The following is a 19,939-nucleotide window of genomic DNA, read 5'->3' as shown; positions in this document are numbered from 1 at the left end:
TCAATAGAACAGAAACGTTGGAATAAGATGCTTTTGACCAAGTTTGGGATTGTAGAATTCAAGATTCAAGCACGTGGACCAGGGAGGCAGTCCATTCAAGGACATCAGGAAGCTTGGAGATGTAGTGGTAATTCGAATGAACTGGGGATGAGTATTGATTCTCTTTGAGCAGATCATTGATGCTGATGGTTTTAAGAGAGAAACTATCCATAATATCAGATCTGAGGAGGTCCAGTGGGAAGTTGGATTGTTATCTTTATAGCAGTCAATAGAGCAGAATCAGGCTTTCTAGACAACACGAGCTTTAAGTTTTGAGGGGATAGGGAAAGAAGTTAAAGTGTATTTTCTGTGCTTGAGGCTTTGTCAAGGTGCAAAAATGAGCTGCTGGAGGAACTCAGTGGGCCAGGCAGCATCTGTGGAGGGAAATGGGCAGTTGGCGTTTGGATGGAGATCCTTCATCTAGACTGACAGTATAAAGATGAGAGGAGGGGGGCTAGGGCAAGTGCTGGCAAGTGATCGGTGGATCCAAGTGAAGAGGGGTTGACTGGGGGAGGGAAGAATGAAAAGCTTGACAGAGGCTGGAAGGAGATGGATGGAGGCAACAAAGGGCTGCAGATTATGAATCTGATGGGAAAGGAAGGTGGAGTATGGAACCAAACAAGGGAGGTATGGTGGGCATCTGGGAAAAGTGACGGGAGGGGGGGGGAGGAAGGGGGGATGCAGTGGGAGGAGTATGTGGGTGATGGGTAGGTGGGGGAAGGGGAAAAAACTGGGTGCCAGGGTGACACTGTTGGAAAGAAGGGTGTGAGTGAGAGGACCTGAGTAGATAGGAATGGGAGCAGGTTATCTGAAATTGGAGAATCCAGTGTTTGTGCCATTGGGTTGTAGATTACTTGGGTAAAATATGAGGTGCTGCTGCTCCAGTTTGTGTTTGGCCTCTCCCTGGTAGTGGAGAAGAACTAGGGTAGACAGGTTGATGTGGGAATGGAGAGGGGACTTAAAATGGCTTGCAACTGGGAGCTCCAGAAGGTCATGGACAGAGCACAGGTGCTTGGCAAAGCAGTGGCCTAGTCTGCACTTGGTCTCACTAGTGTAGAGGAGGCTGAGGTCAAGGTGGTATGGTTGGGAGTAGTTTGACTTCTGAGAAGGCTTAATGGGTAGATTCAAGAGCTCACACATTTGATTTGAGGATAGGTCACAGTTGGAGAATTGTGTGCAGTTTTAGTCACTGCATTACAGGAAGGATGTGGAGGCTTTGGAGAGGGTGCAGAAGAGGTGCATCAGGATTTTGCTTGTATTGGAGAGTATTATCTATAAGGAGAGGTTGGACAAACTTGGATTGTTTTCTCTGAAGTGTCAGAGGTTAAGAGGGCGACTTTATGGAAGTTATATAAAGTTAAGAGGGTAAATGGTCTTTTTCCCAGGGTGGAAATATCAAATGCCAGAGGGCATAGCTTTAAGGTGAGAGGTTGAAACTTTGAAGATGTGTGAGGAAGTTTTTCTTTACATATTGTGTGGTAGATATCTGGAAGATGCTGCCAGGGTGGATGGTGGAAGCAGATACGATAGCAATGTTTGAGAAGCATTTAGACTCGCACATGAACATGCAGGGAATGGAGGGATATGGATCATATGCGGGAAGATGGGATTAGTTTAATTTGGCATTGTGGTCGGCATAGACATTGTAGACTGAAAGGCCTGTTCCTGTGCGGTACAGTTCTGTTCTGTAGTGGGGGCCAAACCAGAAGGTGGTGCTGTATTGCATAGATTAAGGTTTTTATTGGGTTAAGGATAATGAAGCCAGAATGAACTGGAAATTGGGAATATTTTCAATGACAGATGAATTGTGTTGAATGAAGGCCGAACATTTTGGAGTGTAAAAGAAATCGTGAATGATTTTGAGATTTAGACACAAGTGTTGGGATTAGAACAAAGTAGAAATATGAGAGTGGTCAATTGTCCTTTTCACTGGTTGAGATACCCATATCAACTGGATATAGGTCTCTCAATCAGAGATTGCCTGTAAAACTATTGTCCTGTTGAGATGACGTGGTGGTAATGTCAAGGGGCTATATGTTATAGGGAAAAGTGTTCACACAGTAGAAGTGGTTAATAAAAGGCATTGATATTATTACAAACCATGATGAGTTACTATGGAGTATAAAATGAAAAATTCATTGGCTCGAAGTCTGAACGGGGAGTAGAGTGAGGATATTTTGAGTATTAATGAGGCTGGGATAGGGGCATTAAGGAACTTTAAAAGGAGAGGAGGGAATGGAGGAAGGCACAATTCTTGCACATGAAAGTGCAGGAGACGTGGAGATCCTTATTAAGTTTCCTTGTTTAAATCTCTTGGATCTTGACTGAATGTTATAGATCTTTTGATTAAAATTCATTGCTCTAGTGTGCAAACTTGTTCCATTGGCTTTGAATATAGCAGTGTATATATGTGTGGAATGAGAAGTTTTACCATTGAAAGTTCCCAGTTTATTCACATTAAATGAAGCTGTGCTAGGGATAGGAAATCATAATGTTTGCCTTTTCAGTTTTAAATTCAAGAGTTAAAGAGAAACTGGATGGTTATCTCAATGATTGATCAGATTTTTGTTTCTTTAGAAAGCACAAAGAAAAACAACATTATTGCAGGTCGTGTGATGAAAAGAATTCACAATATATTGGATAAATACGAGAAGCAGATGGATAAAAGCCAAATGAAACTAATATCTACTTATCTCAAAGAGCTTGGATTTAACAAATTAGCACAAACTCTTCCAGATGTTGAACAGGTGAAATGATTTTTTAAATTTTGCTTTCTTTATAATTTACTAACAGTACTCACTTTGTCTTGATGGCTGATGAGGTGGATACTTTGCCTATAAAACTATTGCCATTGTTTTAGTATCACCAGTTTTGGTGATCTATCAGCTTTCTATAGCTTTTGTTGAGCTTCCATGACTTTTCTGTGTTGACACTGCCACAGTTGTTACCAAACTATTTTCTGGGTTCATAGTTTCCTATACTGTGTAGAAATATACCACACTTTTTTATTCTGATATCTCATCAGGGTAGAGAGGTGAGCAGGGAAGACTCAATAGCAGATCTTTTTCTGGAATTATTGGAATATATTTTTGTCTTGTGCTAAATGCAGTTGTCATTTTTGTTTTTGTTTGAAGCCAATGTTGACTACAATTTATTTTTCAAATTTTGTAATGTTATAATCCCTTGGGTCAAGAATTAACTACAATTTGTATTTTCCTCTGTGCATGTATTTATAGCATTAGTACCTTTTTGGAAACTAAGTGAAGTTGTATGCACTTAAAACTATTACTGTTAGGATTGCCTTGATTTGCCTGGTGGATAAAGCCATCACAGTGTGCAGTACTCGGGTGGATTAAAGCTAACACAGCATGCAGTACCAAGCTATGTAACCAATCATTCTAGATTCAATTGCTGATGTGTACAGCTGAGACAGGAGGCAAGCTAAATTGGGTTTTCTGTTCCTAATAAATATTGATTCTTGCCCAAACTTTTTTCATGTGTGAAGGGTACATATAAAATGAAAGCAGGAGGATGCCATTTAATTTTTCCAGCTTGCTTTGTCATTCAATGCGATCCTGTCTGCTTCTCTCTCTCTAGCCTCTCCCCATACCCCATTGGTGCCCTTTCTTGTATCCAAAAATCTATTTCCTTAAACATGTACAACAATTTGATCTCTCTAGCCTCCTGAGTTAGAGAATTTCACAAGTTCACCACCCTCTGAATGAAGAAAATTTTCATTAGTTTTCAATTGAAATGTTTTATCCTGTATTGTGAGGCTCTGATCCCTGGTTCTAAAGTATATTTCCTCAGTCGGGGGAAATATCCCTACTGCATCTAGTCTGTTGAACTTGTCGGAATTTTTTTTCAAGTAGATCTTCTATCATTGTTCTAAACTCTGGTATGCGCAGCCCTGGACCAAAGTAATCTTGGCTGTTATGTACTGGAATTATCCATGTCTAGGAATGGCAGTTTGGATGAGTTGTCAAGGATTGTAAAATTCTATTCCAGCAGGGAATTAGTACTTGGAGGAAAAGGGCTCTGAATTCTTAGCTATGAAATTAATAAAACATTTTTTTAAAATAAAACAGAAACCTGCACGTTCTAAAAGTTCTAAGAGGGAGGACAGATTTGTAGTTGGTGTTGACCCAGTTCGTTTCCAGCTGAAATTTATGGGTCCTTACTTGTTGCGAGATGAGAGGAATGATCCGGATCCCAGGGTTGCTCATTTCATCCCAGACACATGGCAGGTAATTGTAAAAGTTATTTTTTAAAAAGAATAATTGTTTGTAGTATGCTCTTTACATCACTAAACTTTGGCACAAATCGTGCAAGGACAGTTGAAGCTTCACAAGAGAAATTGAGTACAAACGTGTATTAATTTGTTCAGTTACTTTTAAGCTTGTTTTCCCAAATGTTTAACTTCTAAATTGAGTGTATGTGTGGGATTAATCAAGAAAGCCCATATGGAACTTTGAAGACTTTTGTCTTTGAAGACTAATGCAGCTTCTGTGGTAGTGGGAAAGGGTGAAGTTAAAATGATGCATAAGAAGGTGGTGTAGCACAGTGTTTATAATGTTTTATTTTCCCCTCAACATCTGGGGATTTGGGGCTAGATTTTTGTTTAGGATAAATTCACTGAGGATGGAGAAAGCAGGATTCTGTCACTTGAATCTTACCCATTTCCCAGGGTTGCCCTGAGATGTGAAATTGATTCCTGGTGTGATATTCACCAACACAAAGGGACCTTGCTTTGGGCATCAAAAATTGTAGTGTGATAATAGGGAACCTTGTGCAGTTTCATGAGCAGAAAAATAACACTATTTGAAGAGGCAAATGAGCTATTTGTTAAGGTATTTGAATAGAAGTGAAAGGAAGATGGCCAGTACCCTTTTTCTGTGTCTGGAATGTTGGATGTGTTTTAATTACTTTTTTAACTTTTGCCTTTTTGCCAGGGTTTTCCTGGAAAATTGGCCAGCACTACCCTTTCCCCTGTTTGGTTAGGTATATGCTCTAACAGCGATGAGCTAACATGTCCTTGAATTTTCAGGTGGGAGATGCGTACTTGTGAGATTGATCCCTTTTTGTTCCTGATTCACATCTATTTGATTAATTGCAGCGAGCGCTTCTAGATGCAGTGGACAGTAATGAATCTGCGGTGATAGTTGCTCCAACCTCCTCAGGGAAAACGTATGCCTCCTATTACTGCATGGAGAAAGTTCTACGTGACAGTGACGATGGTGTCTTGGTGTATGTTGCACCCACAAAGGTATAACATGTAAACATCTGTTTAATAAATTTACCTACTTTATGGAAATATTTCAAACTATCAAGGGTACATTACAAGATACCACCAAAAATAAGTGTATGTAATTCTGAGATTGATAATGCTTTCTTTAGGGGGTGGCTTCCTTAAAAGGAAGGAAGGTTATAGATGAAACTGGAGCTCTTGACAACTACTGTTCTCTCCAAAAGTAGCTCTGCACTAGTATTGTAACATGAAATGAAAAAGTATTGGTTAGATATCATATTTGAATTTCAAGGAGGGCATTTGATCCATTTTCAAACCTGTAGTTTGGAGAATAGTGTTCTGTCTTGAACTTCACCTACTGGTTAGAGTTGAATGTTCACCTTGGCCCATACTACAGTGTTCAATTTTCAAATACATGTTGTCCAATAGACAATTTCAGCCTTAAATAAATAAATTTTATTCCTTCTTGCCTTTACTAGGAGATTTGGTGAATTTTATCCAATGAATTTAATTTTTTTTTAAATTTAATAGGCTCTTGTGAACCAAGTGGTAGCAACTGTTTATAATCGATTCAGCAAGACTCTACCTGATGGAATGGTTGTGTGTGGTGTTCTCACCCGTGACTATCGTCAAGATGCTTTAAACTGCCAAGTAGGTCATTTTATAAGTAAAGCCATAATTCTGCATTGGGTATCATTTCTAACTCTTGCAGTTGTGGCCCAAGTCTTTATAGTCTACATCATGCATCTTTGCTAGCTGCTAGGAGACATGAGTGTGGTTCTTTGCTTGGTTGTATCACCTAATTCTTCCCCCTTTTTGAAAATGTGACATGTACATCATCAAACATTTTAAGGGACAGATTCATTGGGTTTAAAAGCACCCAATCATTTAAAGTGCTGCATCAATTCTGTATTATACTAGATTGTATGGCATCTTCGGCAGTTTTACAAGATGCCTGATGCCTTCTACGTGTACTTCAGCAACTTCTTCACCATATTGTTTTTGATTTTGCTGTTTTCTCTGTTGACCTTTGTTCTAGTTAGCCCTTGTATAATTTGGTATAACTTTTTTTACTGCTCCTACCACTGGCATTAATCAGCTTCTCAATGAGAAGCCAGTCGATCTGGCATATTTGATAGAGGAACAGGAAAGCTGCTCTACAGTACCTGCTTTTCATCATCCACACAAATTTGTGTACAAACATCACTGTTGTACTTTAAAACTAAGACTGTAATGAAACTGGACATAGGCCGTGGGTAAGGCTGTGATCCTGTACAATTTCTCTGCCTCTTGGCAATTTAAGCAAGTCAACTGTCTGCTGTTGCCTGTTTTTCTTTTTTCCATCCTTTTTTGATACCTTCTAGTTCAGTTTTAAAGGTGGTGGCAGCTTTTGGGGGTTGACAGACCTCTGTTCAAAATTTACACATTCTCCCTGTGGCTTTGTGGGTTCCAGTTCTTACCACCACCACCCCACCACCCCCCCCCCCCCCCCCCCCCCCAGCCCAAAGATGTGAAGTCAGTTGCTTCTGTGGCCACTGTAAATTGGACCTAGTGTGTAGGTGAGTGGTACAGTCTTTGGGGGGGTGGTGGGTGGGGGGTAGTTGATGAATGTGGGGAGTATAAAAAATAGGAGTTTTGTAGGTTAAGTGTAAATGGGTGGTTGATAGTCAGCATGGCCTTGATAGGCTGAATGGCCTGTTTCTGTGCGCTATCTCTCAGACTTTGATTATCTTTATCTAAGGCTGACCAAAGGTGTGTTTGTACTGGCTCAAAATTGAATGTACCTAATTGCAATATTTGTTTCAGATTCTCATCACAGTTCCTCAGTGTTTAGAAATGCTCATGCTTACTCCTCAGCGACAAGCATGGGTGAAGAAGCTTAAATATGTCATTTTTGATGAGGTAAGGGCAGCATGGAATTTGAGGGATTTGAAGAAATTGCAATAGTATTAAGAAAAAAGTTAGTTACATCACAAAGGTGCTTCACATAACATCCCTGTGTTTAATCTAATTGACTTAGTAAAAGTAATGAGAGAGAAAAATTTAAAGCAGGAAACATATGACATCTATTTAACATTGTTGTTACCAGAAAAGTTCTCAATACCTAAGATATTTCTCTAAACTCATTAAGTACATATTATTGGTAGCACAGTGCTGGTTACAGCTGAAACAGTAGACTTAAGACTGAGCACTGTTTTTGAGTTGGGTAATATCAGCTTGTTTGACAGTGATGATGAAGTAGTGTTCTATGTATGAAGTACATACATAGAACACTACAGCACAGTACAGGCCCTTCGGCCCACAATTTTGTGCCAACATTTTATCCTGCTCTAAGATCTATCTAACCCTTCCCTCCCACATAGCCCCTTACTCCTAAATAGACACATGAATGATAGAAGAGTCTCTTAAATGTCCCTAATGTATCTGTCCCCACAACGTCTGCAGGCAGTGTGTTCCATGCATCCATCATTCTTTGTGTAAGGAAAAAAAAACTTACCCCTGACATCCCCCTTATACCTTCTTCCAATCACCTTAAAATTATGTCCCCTCGTGTTAGCCATTGTCGCACTGGAAAAAAGTCTCTGTCCACTCGATCTATGCCTCTTATCATCTTGTACACCTCTATCAAGTCACGTCTCATCCTCCTTCTCTCCAAAGAGAAAAGCCCTAGCTCGCTCATCCTATCCTCATAAGACATGCTCCAATCCAGGCAACATCCTGGTAAATTTCCTCTGCACCCCCTCTAAAGCTTCCACATCTTTCCTATAATGAGGCCACCAGAACAGTATACAATACTCCAAGTGGGTCTGACCAGAGTTCTTATAGAGCTGTAACATCACCTTGCGGCTCTTGAACTCAATACCCCGACTAATAAAGACCAACACTCCATGTGCCTTCTTAACAACCCTATCGACCTATGTGACAACCTTGAGGGATCTATGGATGTGGACCCCAAGATCCTTCTGTTCCTCCACACTGCTAAGAGTCCTGCCATTAACCTTGATTTCTGCCTTCAAATTCGATCTCCCGAAGTGTATCACTTCACACTTATTCGGGTTGAACTCCTTCTGCCACTTCTCAGCCCAGCTCTGCATTCTATCAATATCCTGTTGTAATCTACAGCAACCTTCTACACTATCCACAATACCACCAACCTTTGTATCATCAGCAAACTTACTAACCCACCCTTCTACATCCTCCTCCAAGTCATTTATAAAAATCAAAGAGCAGGAATCCCAGAACAGATCCCTGTGGAACACCACTGGTCACCGACCTCCAGGCAGAATATGCTCCATCTACCACCACCCTCTGTCTTCTATGGGCGAGCCAATTCTGAATCCACACAGCCAAGCTTCCCTGGATCCCATGCCTCCTGACTTTCTGAATGAGCCTTCCATGAGGAACCTTATCAAACACCTTACTAAAATCCATGTACACCACATCCACTGCTCTATCTTCATCAATGTGCTTTGTCACATCCTCAAAGAATTCAATCAGGTTTGTGAGGCACGAGCTGCCCCTCACAAAGCCATACTGACTGTCCCCAATCAGCCTATACTTCTCTAAATGCCCATAAATCCTGTCCCTAAGAACCTTTTCCAATAATTTGCCCACCATTGAAGTAAGATTCACTAGTCTATAATTCCCAGGGTTATCCCTACTCCCTTTCTTGAACAAAGGAGTAACATTTGCCACCCTCCAATCATCTGGCACTACTCCTGTGGCCAGTGAGGACTCAAAGATAGTCGCCAAAGGCGCAGCAATCTCTTCCCTAGCTTCCCGTAATAACCTTGGATATATTCTGTCTGGCCCCGGTGACTTACCTATCCTAACGTTCCAGCACATCCTCTTTCCTCACGTCGACATGCCCTAGCATATCAGCCTGTCATATGCCATCCTCACAAACGTCAAGGTCTCTCTCTCTCTCTGAATACTGAAGCAAAGTATTCATTAAGGACCTTCCCTACCTCTTCCGACTCCAGACATATGTTTCCTCTTTTATCCCTGATCGGTCCTACCCTCACTCTAGTCATCCTCTTATTCTTCATGTGCGTGTAGAACGCCCTGGGGTTTTCCTTGATCCTACTCGCCAAAGACCTCTCATGCCCCCTTGTTTTCCTAAATCCATTCTTAAGCTCCCTCCTGGTGACCTTGAAACTTCAGGGCCCTGTCTGATCCATGCTTTCTAAACCTCGGGTAAACTTATTTCTTCCTCTTACAAGATATTCTACATTTCGTGTCAACCACGGTTCCTTTACCATCCTTGCCCTGCCTCAGTGGGACAAATGTCTCAATGGGTCTGTGTTTTCCCCCTTCTGGAGTTTGTTTGATGCAGTTAGGGGCAGAATCGTGGATTGATGCACTCCACCCATTAGCCAGCTGACAAATTAATCTTGCTAATGGTTGCTTCTGTTGGCATGGAAAACATTGTCGTTTGGAGTGTAACTCTGCTACAGCATTCATTGTCATTTTGAGGAGAATAAAGACAGCAGCATTCTGTTTTATAGAGTTAAAATAATAGGGGTGATTAGATTTTTTTAAAAATGACAGCATTTTCCAGCTTGTTAGGGTAATGATTATTTGTAAGGTACAAATGGAATGCTTGCATAGATCTAAGGTAACTTCAACTTTGAATCCGATAATGATCCACCTTGGAAATAATTCATAACTTTCACAAAACACAACTTTATACCTCATTTAGATCATGTTTACTTTGGATCCTAGTTTCAGGTTTTCTCTATTCTGTTGTTAATGATTATTTTACTTGTAGTCCATGCTGTTGAAATAAGAAAACCATATTCAGCTAATAATGTTGAAGCACTAGTAAATGAGACTATTGATTAGAAATGGATGGGGAAGCCAAATTTTTAACAAAAAAGGATAATTAAATAGTTTATTAAAAAAACCTTATTTCAATGAAAAATGGGAGAATTTTAATGTGTATATACAGGAGACCCCCAACCCCTACGCTACAGAGGGATTGTGTTCCCAGAAATCAAACCTTATGATTTTCTGTAATGCAGACCCCCTTTTCCCATTGAATTCCACGTTATAAGCAGAGATGTGTCCCTATGGGATGTTTCCCCCTCTTGTTAAGTCATTTTATTGGTGATGACAAAGTGACCCACTGCCATTATTTAACAGCTAAAGCCAACGTTAAACTTTGGATGCGGGGGGGTGGGGAGAGGGTGAAATTAAAGTGCAGTGACTTAGTGGAAGTGGAGTAAAGGCCAAGCAGTTATTTTAAAGAGCTGGCAATGGCTACTCTCCACAATGTAGTGCATCAGAGAAAATGCCTCACAGATGAAGTGTGGCAGCACTGCATTCTGAGATATTTGTGCATATGTCCTTGGACTGGAGAGAGCGTGGTGAAGGAGGGACTTGGCTGTGACTGCCAACCCAGTCAACATAATATCACATCCAATTCTTATTGCCCCACAGTACTGAGTGACTAAAAATTGACTAAATGTATTGTTTATTTCTCACACTAATTCTATAAGAGTGAATTTTATTCATATCTCAAATTTTAGGACAGAGATTTATGAATTCAATAAGGGTGAATTTCTGTTACCCAAACGGCCATAGCCTGTTTAGCAGAACAACTTTCAACTCTAAAAAGATCATTACTTTCTGTTTAGCAAATATTTTTTTTTAAAGTGAATTAATATTTTTGTTTCCAAAGGTTGAATTGAGATGTTTGACCGTCTAAATTATTTCATCCATTTGAGACTAATTAGCAAATTAAGTTCACTCAAACTCTCCCAGCATGGTTCTTCCCATTTAAACTGTGTAGTTGATAGTCATAATTTGAACTAATTATCTTACTGTACTTTTATAGGTTCATTGTATTGGCCAAGAAATTGGAGCAGAAGTTTGGGAGCATCTACTTGTGATGATTCAGTGTCCATTCCTGGCCCTCTCTGCAACAATCAGCAAACCAGAAGATCTTGCCCAGTAACTCTTCAAAATAATTTTTGCCTGTTATTGTATTGTTTCTTAAACTGGCATTCTCTGCTGAATTAGTAGTCCCTTTGGATCGCTTCCAATCCGATTTAGGCTAATGTGGTAACTACAGACCCTTCCACAGATGGGACAGAAAGTACCTGATGGGGCCGGTGGGTGGGTAGTTTGTGAGGTGGTGTGCTCCTTCCATTTACATTGGACTACTTTGCTCTAGACACATACTTGATGTGCATTGGCATTCTACACAATTGACTTATCATACAATCTCAAGTTTTAGATGTGTGCCTATTAATCCACCCCAATCAGTTTTGTTTAATATTGGATTGTGCCCAGTATTCTGGAAAATGGTGAAATTCTGCTTTTAATATATTTCTGCAACTGGTTTGAAAATGAATGTGGTAATAAATCACTGAGGGTATTAATCCCTATTGCTCTTTTGCAGTGAGAGGGAAAGCAATTGAAAACCCTGTGGAGACATAGCAGACTTCCTTTTAGCCCACCAAAGGATACTTGGGTAGCATTTATTTGAAGAACAGGAACAGAGGAATTTGCACAGTAGGTGGAAGGAAGTACTCTTGTAGGAATTGCAGAATAGTTACAGCACACAGTCCATACTGTCACTAAGCAAGAAAAGTAAATACTCTCTGCTCTTGACACTGCAAATGCATTTCTTTTGTATATATTTTCAACTCCCTCCCAGTTGAATCTTCCTCCATAGGTAGATGTGGTTTGCCTTCAAATCCATGTTGGCTTTTTCCAGTCAATCCATACTTGTCAAATGATTATTTATTTTGACCCTGAAGTTTCCTTATTATAAAGTTTATTGTTTTTTTTCCCCTTTGTTTTTGCATTTTTGCAGTTCTCCAGCACCTCCCCTGAAAGATTATTGCCAAGGCTTCTCTGGTTTCCTTATCGTAGAGAACAGCTGATCAGATTGAATCTGTGCTATTGGATATTTTGACTTCTAACACAGGTTTATTAGCAAAAATCAGACAAATGTTGGATAGTAGATAACTCAATCTGCATGCTGCACCACATATCATCCTATTGAGATATTTCCTTTAGCAGTTAGGGGATGCCTCCTATCTGGGCCATGTAATTTAGCCACATATACGGCTACTGCCTAGTCCTTCCCTGTTTCATCAATTTTTAGCCCATCTGGATTGTCAATTACAGCTTCCTTTTCTAAGATTTCAGCAGAAGCATCTTCATGAAGACTGATTAAAAAGTATTCATTATTTCATGCCTTCTGCCTCTAAGTTTTCTCTTTCAGTCTTTCAATGGTCCCACTTTACCTCATGCCATTCCTTTTTGTTCATGTGGCTGTAGAATATTTTGGATTCCGCTTTGTTTGTTATCAGTTTCTTTTCATTCTTTCCTCTTTTATTTCCTTTTATACTCCCCCTCTGAACTTTCTCTAAGCCTGATTCTCACTTACGTTAACAACCTGGCATTTGTCATGAGTTTTTTTTTCCTCCTACTGTTCTACTTTATCTTTTTGGTCATCAAGAGAGCTCTGTTTAATCTGTCTTCCCTCCTCCTCCATGGGAATGTACCTTGACTGAAACATCCATCTTAAAGTTCTCCAATTGTTAACTGCACTTTTGCATCCTAAGCTTTGACTTCAATTTACTTAGCCTGATTTTTTTTTCATCCCAGTGAAATTGTTCCTTCTCCAACTGACTATTTTCACCTGGTAGGTAATGAGAAAGTGAAGATTTAAGGTAAGATTAATTGTTTGGATGCAAGAGGAAAATTATAATATCATAGTGTTTTTGGTTTCAGTCCTTAATTACTTGCCTTGTTATCCTGGTGTTGTCACAGGGCTATTTTGATTGCACCAGGGTACATTGAACTTTTGAACTGTGAATGGGGAAGAATCATGGAACAACTTTGCTGTTGATTTAACTAGGAAGTTATAGGAAACATTTTCATTACATTTATTGAAATCATAGTTCTTTCTGTCAAGCATTAGTGTATCAACAGCACTTTAATATTATCTTTTATAATAGCTGGCTTCAGACGGTAAAGAACTACTGGCAACAAGTAGACAAGACTGCGGAAAATCCTGTAAAAGTTAGCAGTGGCAAAAAGAAGCAGCAAATGAAAATGCCAAGGGACCAGAAATCCTTCAGAGTCAGACTGGGTATGATCAGTGCTTCAATTTGTCCTTTTTAATTCCACATATGGCTGGAAAATTTTGAAAACAGATATTTTTGATCTGCTTTTTGACATGATGAATATTTTTTCTTTGTTTTCTGTTGAATTACATGGAGTCTATGTTTAGAGATGAATTGCGCAAGAATGATTGAAAGCCTGTAAGGCAACATGCATGATGTATTTGCTGCCAGGTGATTTGTTGTCAGATGCGAGTACCGGGTTTTCAAATGGAGTATAGTTGATGATGTCAGGAAATGTAAAAAGTTATTTCACACACAGGTTGGTTGTTTTTTTTGAATACTGTAGCAATTTGAGATTTTTTTAGGAAATTACAATTAACCTTTGGTTGGCTACCTGGAGGTGATTAAAATTTGTGTCATGCAGTCTATGAGCGCTCTCTATCAAGATGTAATCTATGGAATAAACTCCAGGTTATCCTAATCTTTTAAGGGATTCAAATGAGCAAAGAAACTCCAAGAATGAAACTTGGTTATCGGAATCAAAAGACAAGTTGCTCAGGGCTTAGACTTGACAGTGTGTCTTAACTGTATGGACATCATGCATGTGATTGTAGGTTGCAGCTTATTGTACAGGAATATCCAGATTAATGTTAATTAAGTATCTTTAATACTAATGCAATTAGGGATTCTGTTTACTTTCCCTGTTGATGGGAATGATTAGAATTATTATTATTTACCACCAAAATCTTCGTTAGAAGATTTGACTTGCATTGAATCCAGTAGCCTTGGAGTCTAACCAATACCTGATGATTTCCCTTTGGTATTAAGTAGCCCTTTCTGGATTGTTGTGATCATTTGTGACATCACACTTGAATTTGATCAAGCCGATTAGTGGGAACCTTGTAAGCAAGGACGAAACCTTGACCTTCTAGATCTACATACCTCTGTGTTCCCTCAATGTTTCTGTGATGATTCATTAGAACCTTATGGTTATTGTCACATGAAAATATAATGTAAACATATTTGGCTTCAGTTTTATATCTGCAATGGATATATTCATTCCTCACCTGCACCTCAATGTGTCCTGATTTCAAACAGGTAATTCAGTATTGTTTTCTGGTAAAGTTCAGATTTTTAAATTAATTGAATTGTTATGATAATCTGATTTCTGTTTGAGTTAGCATAATTTTTGACTTTTTTTTGAACATTAATTTTCCACATACTTTCTTAGTGATGTACGGGGAACGATACAATGACCTTGAGAAGTATATGTGCTGTTCAGATGGTTCGGACATTGAGTTTGTTTCATATCACCCTTGTGCAGCTTTGACTGCAAGCCATGTAAGTAAATTACTTGTTTCTTTGAGATTTCTATGGAAAGAACTTGCATGTAGAGGATTTTATATCTTCAGGATACAAAAATGATTAAGAAAAGATTCTCCAATCCATCTAATTGATTCTGCACAATTGCAATACTTGGTATCATAATAAATACATTTTCATCTAAAAAGATGGGAAAACTGCAAACTGGATTAAAAGATTGACCAATTTGGAATAATTGGAAGCCTAGCTACATCGGTAGCCCACCCCTACTTTTTTTTGCTTATAATTCTAAAACAGTTTGTTTAAGATGCTTTGAACAAGGCGGAATTAACTCTGGCCAGAAACATGAAGCTGATCCTGTTCTCGTTTGAAGGAATTTAATGAATCACATCCATGACATTGCCAGCAGTCTGTCCAAGTGGTGAACTGTTTTCTGAGCAAGATACCACCACTTGATATTCCAACCTGGAAATGGCCTTGTATAACTTGAAATTAAAAAGGTCAGGGAGAATCGTAGGTCACAGTTTTAAGTCTCAGAGTGAACAGAATCTATTTCCTTTATTCACCTTGACAGTGAAACTGGGCACTGCATTCTGAATCTTGACTGAGCGTGTATTGTCTTGCAGTGAGTAGTGCTATAAATCCTTCCTATCATCCCATGTGCCCCACCAATTATTCTGCTGGAATACCTGTATTTTAGACTCCTTCAATACTTTCAATGAAAGGTGTGTATATTTAGCGTTCATCTTGCCCACATTTATAATGTTGTCTTTGCCTAAATTTAAACAATTCATTAGTGATGCGCGCACACACCTGAAACTTCAAGATCTGTCCTGATATTTATTGTCCTGAAATTTGAACAGTTGATATTGGTTTGCAGATCCTGCAACCAACACCTCAATCAAGATTGTTAATAAAATTATTAAAAAAGCAAGGGCTTCCCTACTGATCACTGCAGGAGACGATTGAGTGCTCTCAAACAAATCTGTCTTCATCTGTGACTACATCCTGCTTGGCAGTATTCCAGTCACTTCTGAATCTAGCTCAATATATTACAGTAAAACCCAGAGGCTTGATCTTGTTTTAAAAAAAAATTCTCATTTCAACTTGTAAAAAGCTTTTTGGAAGTGTAAGCTAATATTTTCTGGACATCCCTTATAATCATGCAGTATAGAAATGGGCACTTCAGCCCACTATATCTACGTAAACCTAGTCTCAATTACCCAGTTATCCTGGTCATTTCTTTGAAAAGTATATCAAATGTATAAAATTTAACTTTTTTTATGAAGGGATCATGTTGGATGTCCCTAATCTAGCCCTCTATATGTTTTGATGTGCATTCCTACCAATTTCCTTTAAGTATTATTCCTATTGTAGATATCATAACTAGAGACCATGGTTGCTTTTCTTTTGAAAGATGAAACCACATTAGCCCCATCTGATATCTAGGAACCACCCCACAATATTGGAAAGAAGCTTCCATAATTTGCATTCCAGGTCTGAGAAACCAAGAGTGGGTATTACCTAACTCTGCTCTTATCCAGTTCATAATTTTATTTTACGATTTTCTAAAGTGCTTCACAGACAATTACTTAACTCTTGACTAAATCTACCAACCAATTCATAAGTAGTAATACTTCACAGAAGTGAAAGGTGACCAATTAATTTGCTTGGTATCACAGGGAAGGTTGTTGGTTTTCTTAGGAGATTACTCTGCACTTGAGTAGTTCCCTTGCATATGTATGCCTGCCTTAGAGGGCAGTTGGTTGAACATCTCATCCAAAAGATGGATGCTTTCCTTGCTAGTTTTAGTAAGGTGTTGGGCTAATTTGTGTACTAGAATGGGGCTTGAGCCAATTTTCCCAAGCTTGTGCCAGTGTCACTGTGGAATTATGACAAGATTGAAATTTATCCATTGAAACTTGGCTTGTGTGACTTTTCACCACGGTACTTGTGGAGGATCATGGGTACAAATCTACATAATTTCATTCCACTGCTCCAATTTACCATACTATTGGATTATCCTGTACTTGATTGTTTCCATCTCCACTCTCCTAGTGCTTTTCAAAAAAAAACCTGCTAAATTGTCATTACTCACCAGTTAGCAGAATTGCACATGTTAACTAAGTATCTATGGGTTTGTTTTTGCCTGGGCAATCAGATGTAGAAATCCCATTCTCTTGAGGTTGGAAGTTGGGGCTTAACGTAATCCAAATAGTTTTCTTTCTTTTTTGAGATTGATTGATTGAATGACACACGGCAGTATGGTATATGTGACATGTTGACTCTACAGTCTGATAGTTGTCTGTTTGGAGTGGCTGCATGGATAATCCTGTTATGCTGTTGGAGGTGTGGGGCATATCCTTTACATTTCACATGTATGGCATTAGGGATGTGGTGGTCTCTATCCTGGTTAGAAAATAGCATTGTCTTAGTTTTGATGGCACAATTTAGCCAACTTAACAGTTAAATAAAATTTACTACTGAGATTGAGGTGTGTAATTCAACATTTTGGGGAAAGAATATCATGTTGATTTATAATGGTACATTGATTGTTTTCCCCTTTTTTTATGATTTGATGAAAATCCAGTTTCACCCCTTCATTTATCCTGCATATCTAACATTACCAATTTAAAAATCGAACCATTTGCTACAAATGATATCATCCAGTAGAATCACCTGAATGAATGATCTAGTTAATAGAACCAGGTTAGAGGGATGGGATGTTTTCTTTTTATTTTGCTTTTGCATAGATTTGGTCCATATAGTAAAATTCCCATTACAGATATGAAAGGCATATATTTTTAAAGTTAAATTAAGATGTATTGAAGTTTCTCATGGAGATGCTCACGTGATTTCTCCATTTGCGTTAAACAGACTGTAAAGGTAATTGTTTAGCATACAAAAGCTAGTAAATCCACTGAAGCAGAAATTGAAAACTTTTGGTTTGTAGACTAACATAATCTGTCGAGGTGGTTATTGAATGAGAGGAAAAGGACACTGAACTATGAGGCTGAAGCTTTTTGGAATAAAGTTTGTTCATGAATCAGGCTTGTTGTCTTTTAGTTGCAGTGATCGGTAAGCATGGTACATCCGTAAGGAGTTGTGGGATGCAGTTAATACTGTTGGGGATTGTTAGACATAGGGCGTCCTTCAGGAATTAATGTGGATAGCAAACGTTAATACAAGTGGGAACTAATCTCCAAAAATAGAATCTGTTCGGATGTAAACTTCAAGCAGTAATCAGTTTTGAAATAAAAGCTGTCCTTTTAAAACAAACACCAGTCTCTACAGAGCACAGGCTACTGGCCCACAGCAGGAGGCTGCTGAAGAGATGTGGTTTGTAAACTGATATGATCATGAGAGATTCTTGTATGCATCAACCAAATGTAAGAGAGTGGGGCTACGTTAATTGGCCTACATCAAACCAGGCATCAGACATCTTCAGCTGTTGTTTTGCACCATTGTGACAGAGATCAAGAAAGGTTCCAGACCAGACTTTATTTTGTCACTTAGCACATCAAATGTGGTCACTAGCATATTTGCTCTGTGTGTCAATACTTAGATATTTGTGTACCCAGAGAGTCAGCTCTCAACACTAATTTTAGGTGTCTGGGGTTTCTATCCTCAGAAGCTTTTAGAATATCCATGCAAATTATTTTGTTCCAGCAAAGGTGTTTGAATATTTGGGAATATCTTGTCAGTTAAAAGGTATTTCTATTATAAATGTATAACTCAGTGAAATTATTTGTGTGTACCTAAGATACTGAAGTAAACTATGTCATTGTAGCTATTGAAATTGTATTGAATCACCTGTTCTTATCTTTGTTCTTAAGAGTACAAAAAGTTGATGTACTTTGAGTTTGGACAGATTGTCCAGAATTTTTTCAGAGTGTCTCCGAGAGAGATTCTCTGAAATGCCTGCTTGTCACATTGAATAAAGACTTTACATCTATAGCTCCACTCTCCTCGTGGCTCATTCACAGTCACAACAGTGATATAACTTTTACCTCTTGCTCAACCAGAAAGTCTAATAAGTTTTTCTGATTATTAGATTGAGAAGTATGGTTTTCCTTCAGACTTGAGTCTCTCTCCACCAGAGAGCCTCCGATTGTATGATACAATGGCTGAAACGTGGACATCATGGCCTCGGGCACAGGTACATTTGCTAAAATAATTTGTATGTAATGTGAATGTGATAAATTTCACACACCTGATTCTGTTTGCTTTTTCTTAAAAAGGAGTTAAATCCTGAAGAATACAAGCACTTCAAGGATAAAATTGTTATTAAAAAGAATGATGTGCGGAAATATGAAGCTGAGTTAAAAGAAGAGTTAGTGAACTGGCTTACATCAGGACACAGAGATCAGGTACTTGTATCAATTTAACTATAGAAAAATAAAAATAAGGTACTGCATTTAAGATAATATTGAAAAGAAAAGATTGCATATACTCTTCAGACAATGAAAGTACTTACTGAAATGTCACCATTGTCATGTAACAAATATAACAATCATAGAAAGCTCCCTCAAGCAGCAATATAGTAATAAGACAACCTGCTTTGGTAATGTTGAGTGAAGGATAAATATTAGCTAGTACATAAGAGATAATTGCTCTGCTCTTCCAAAGAGTGATATTGTCTCTTTTTACGTCCATCAGGAGGAGCAGGCATGCTTCAGGTTTTTAACTTCCGTTCCAAGAGATGCCTCAGTGCAGTGGTTCCTTGGTGCTGCATTGAGAGTGGGTGTAGATTTTTATTCTGAAGTCTCTGGAGTGGATATGAACCTGCAGCATTCTGACTTATTCAACTGTACTGCCAATGGAACCATAGCTGATATTGATTCATAAAGGGCATAAATTTAGAATATAGCAGTTTTGTGAGTGTGAGGTGTGTTTAAAAAAATTTTTGAGATGCTTGATTGGTCTAAGGCATTATTTCAGTGTGCTTTTATTCATTTGGATTGTAATATTTTGTGGAAATTTATTAGTCTGGGATGTCATGTAATTTTGAAATGTTTTGTTGATCTGAGATGTATAATTTCAAGGTTCCTTATTGATCTGAGGAGTTTGATGGGTCTGACATTCAATATTATTTTGATCTGTTTTATGAACCTAACTTGTATCATTTTGGCCTGCTTTTTGGGGGTGAAGGGTTGTACTGCTTTGGGGTATCTTGTGTCCAAAGATAACACTTTATAGCTGTTCTTTTATATTGACAAATTTAATTGGTGCCTTTTAGTTTTGA

The 19,939-nt window shown here is 38.6% G+C and overlaps 1 protein-coding gene across 2 annotated transcripts in view; it reads left to right on the top strand.

The window, feature by feature from the left end:
• LOC127584907 (probable ATP-dependent RNA helicase DDX60) overlaps nucleotides 1–19,939 on the top strand; it is a 72,054-nt gene that overhangs the window by 23,367 nt on the left and 28,748 nt on the right. For both annotated transcript variants that reach the window (XM_052041907.1, XM_052041917.1), the window contains exons 14-23: nucleotides 2,617–2,786; nucleotides 4,128–4,286; nucleotides 5,156–5,305; nucleotides 5,819–5,938; nucleotides 7,094–7,189; nucleotides 11,127–11,242; nucleotides 13,264–13,397; nucleotides 14,603–14,712; nucleotides 18,749–18,853; nucleotides 18,936–19,064. In XM_052041907.1, the coding sequence (XP_051897867.1) occupies nucleotides 2,617–2,786; nucleotides 4,128–4,286; nucleotides 5,156–5,305; nucleotides 5,819–5,938; nucleotides 7,094–7,189; nucleotides 11,127–11,242; nucleotides 13,264–13,397; nucleotides 14,603–14,712; nucleotides 18,749–18,853; nucleotides 18,936–19,064 (1,289 nt within the window). The remainder of the gene's footprint in view (nucleotides 1–2,616; nucleotides 2,787–4,127; nucleotides 4,287–5,155; nucleotides 5,306–5,818; nucleotides 5,939–7,093; nucleotides 7,190–11,126; nucleotides 11,243–13,263; nucleotides 13,398–14,602; nucleotides 14,713–18,748; nucleotides 18,854–18,935; nucleotides 19,065–19,939) is intronic.

This window comes from Pristis pectinata, chromosome 2 (genome assembly GCF_009764475.1).
Source record: "Pristis pectinata isolate sPriPec2 chromosome 2, sPriPec2.1.pri, whole genome shotgun sequence".
Classification (NCBI taxonomy): Eukaryota; Metazoa; Chordata; class Chondrichthyes; order Rhinopristiformes; family Pristidae; genus Pristis; species Pristis pectinata.
This window is presented reverse-complemented; position numbering and strand designations above follow the sequence as displayed.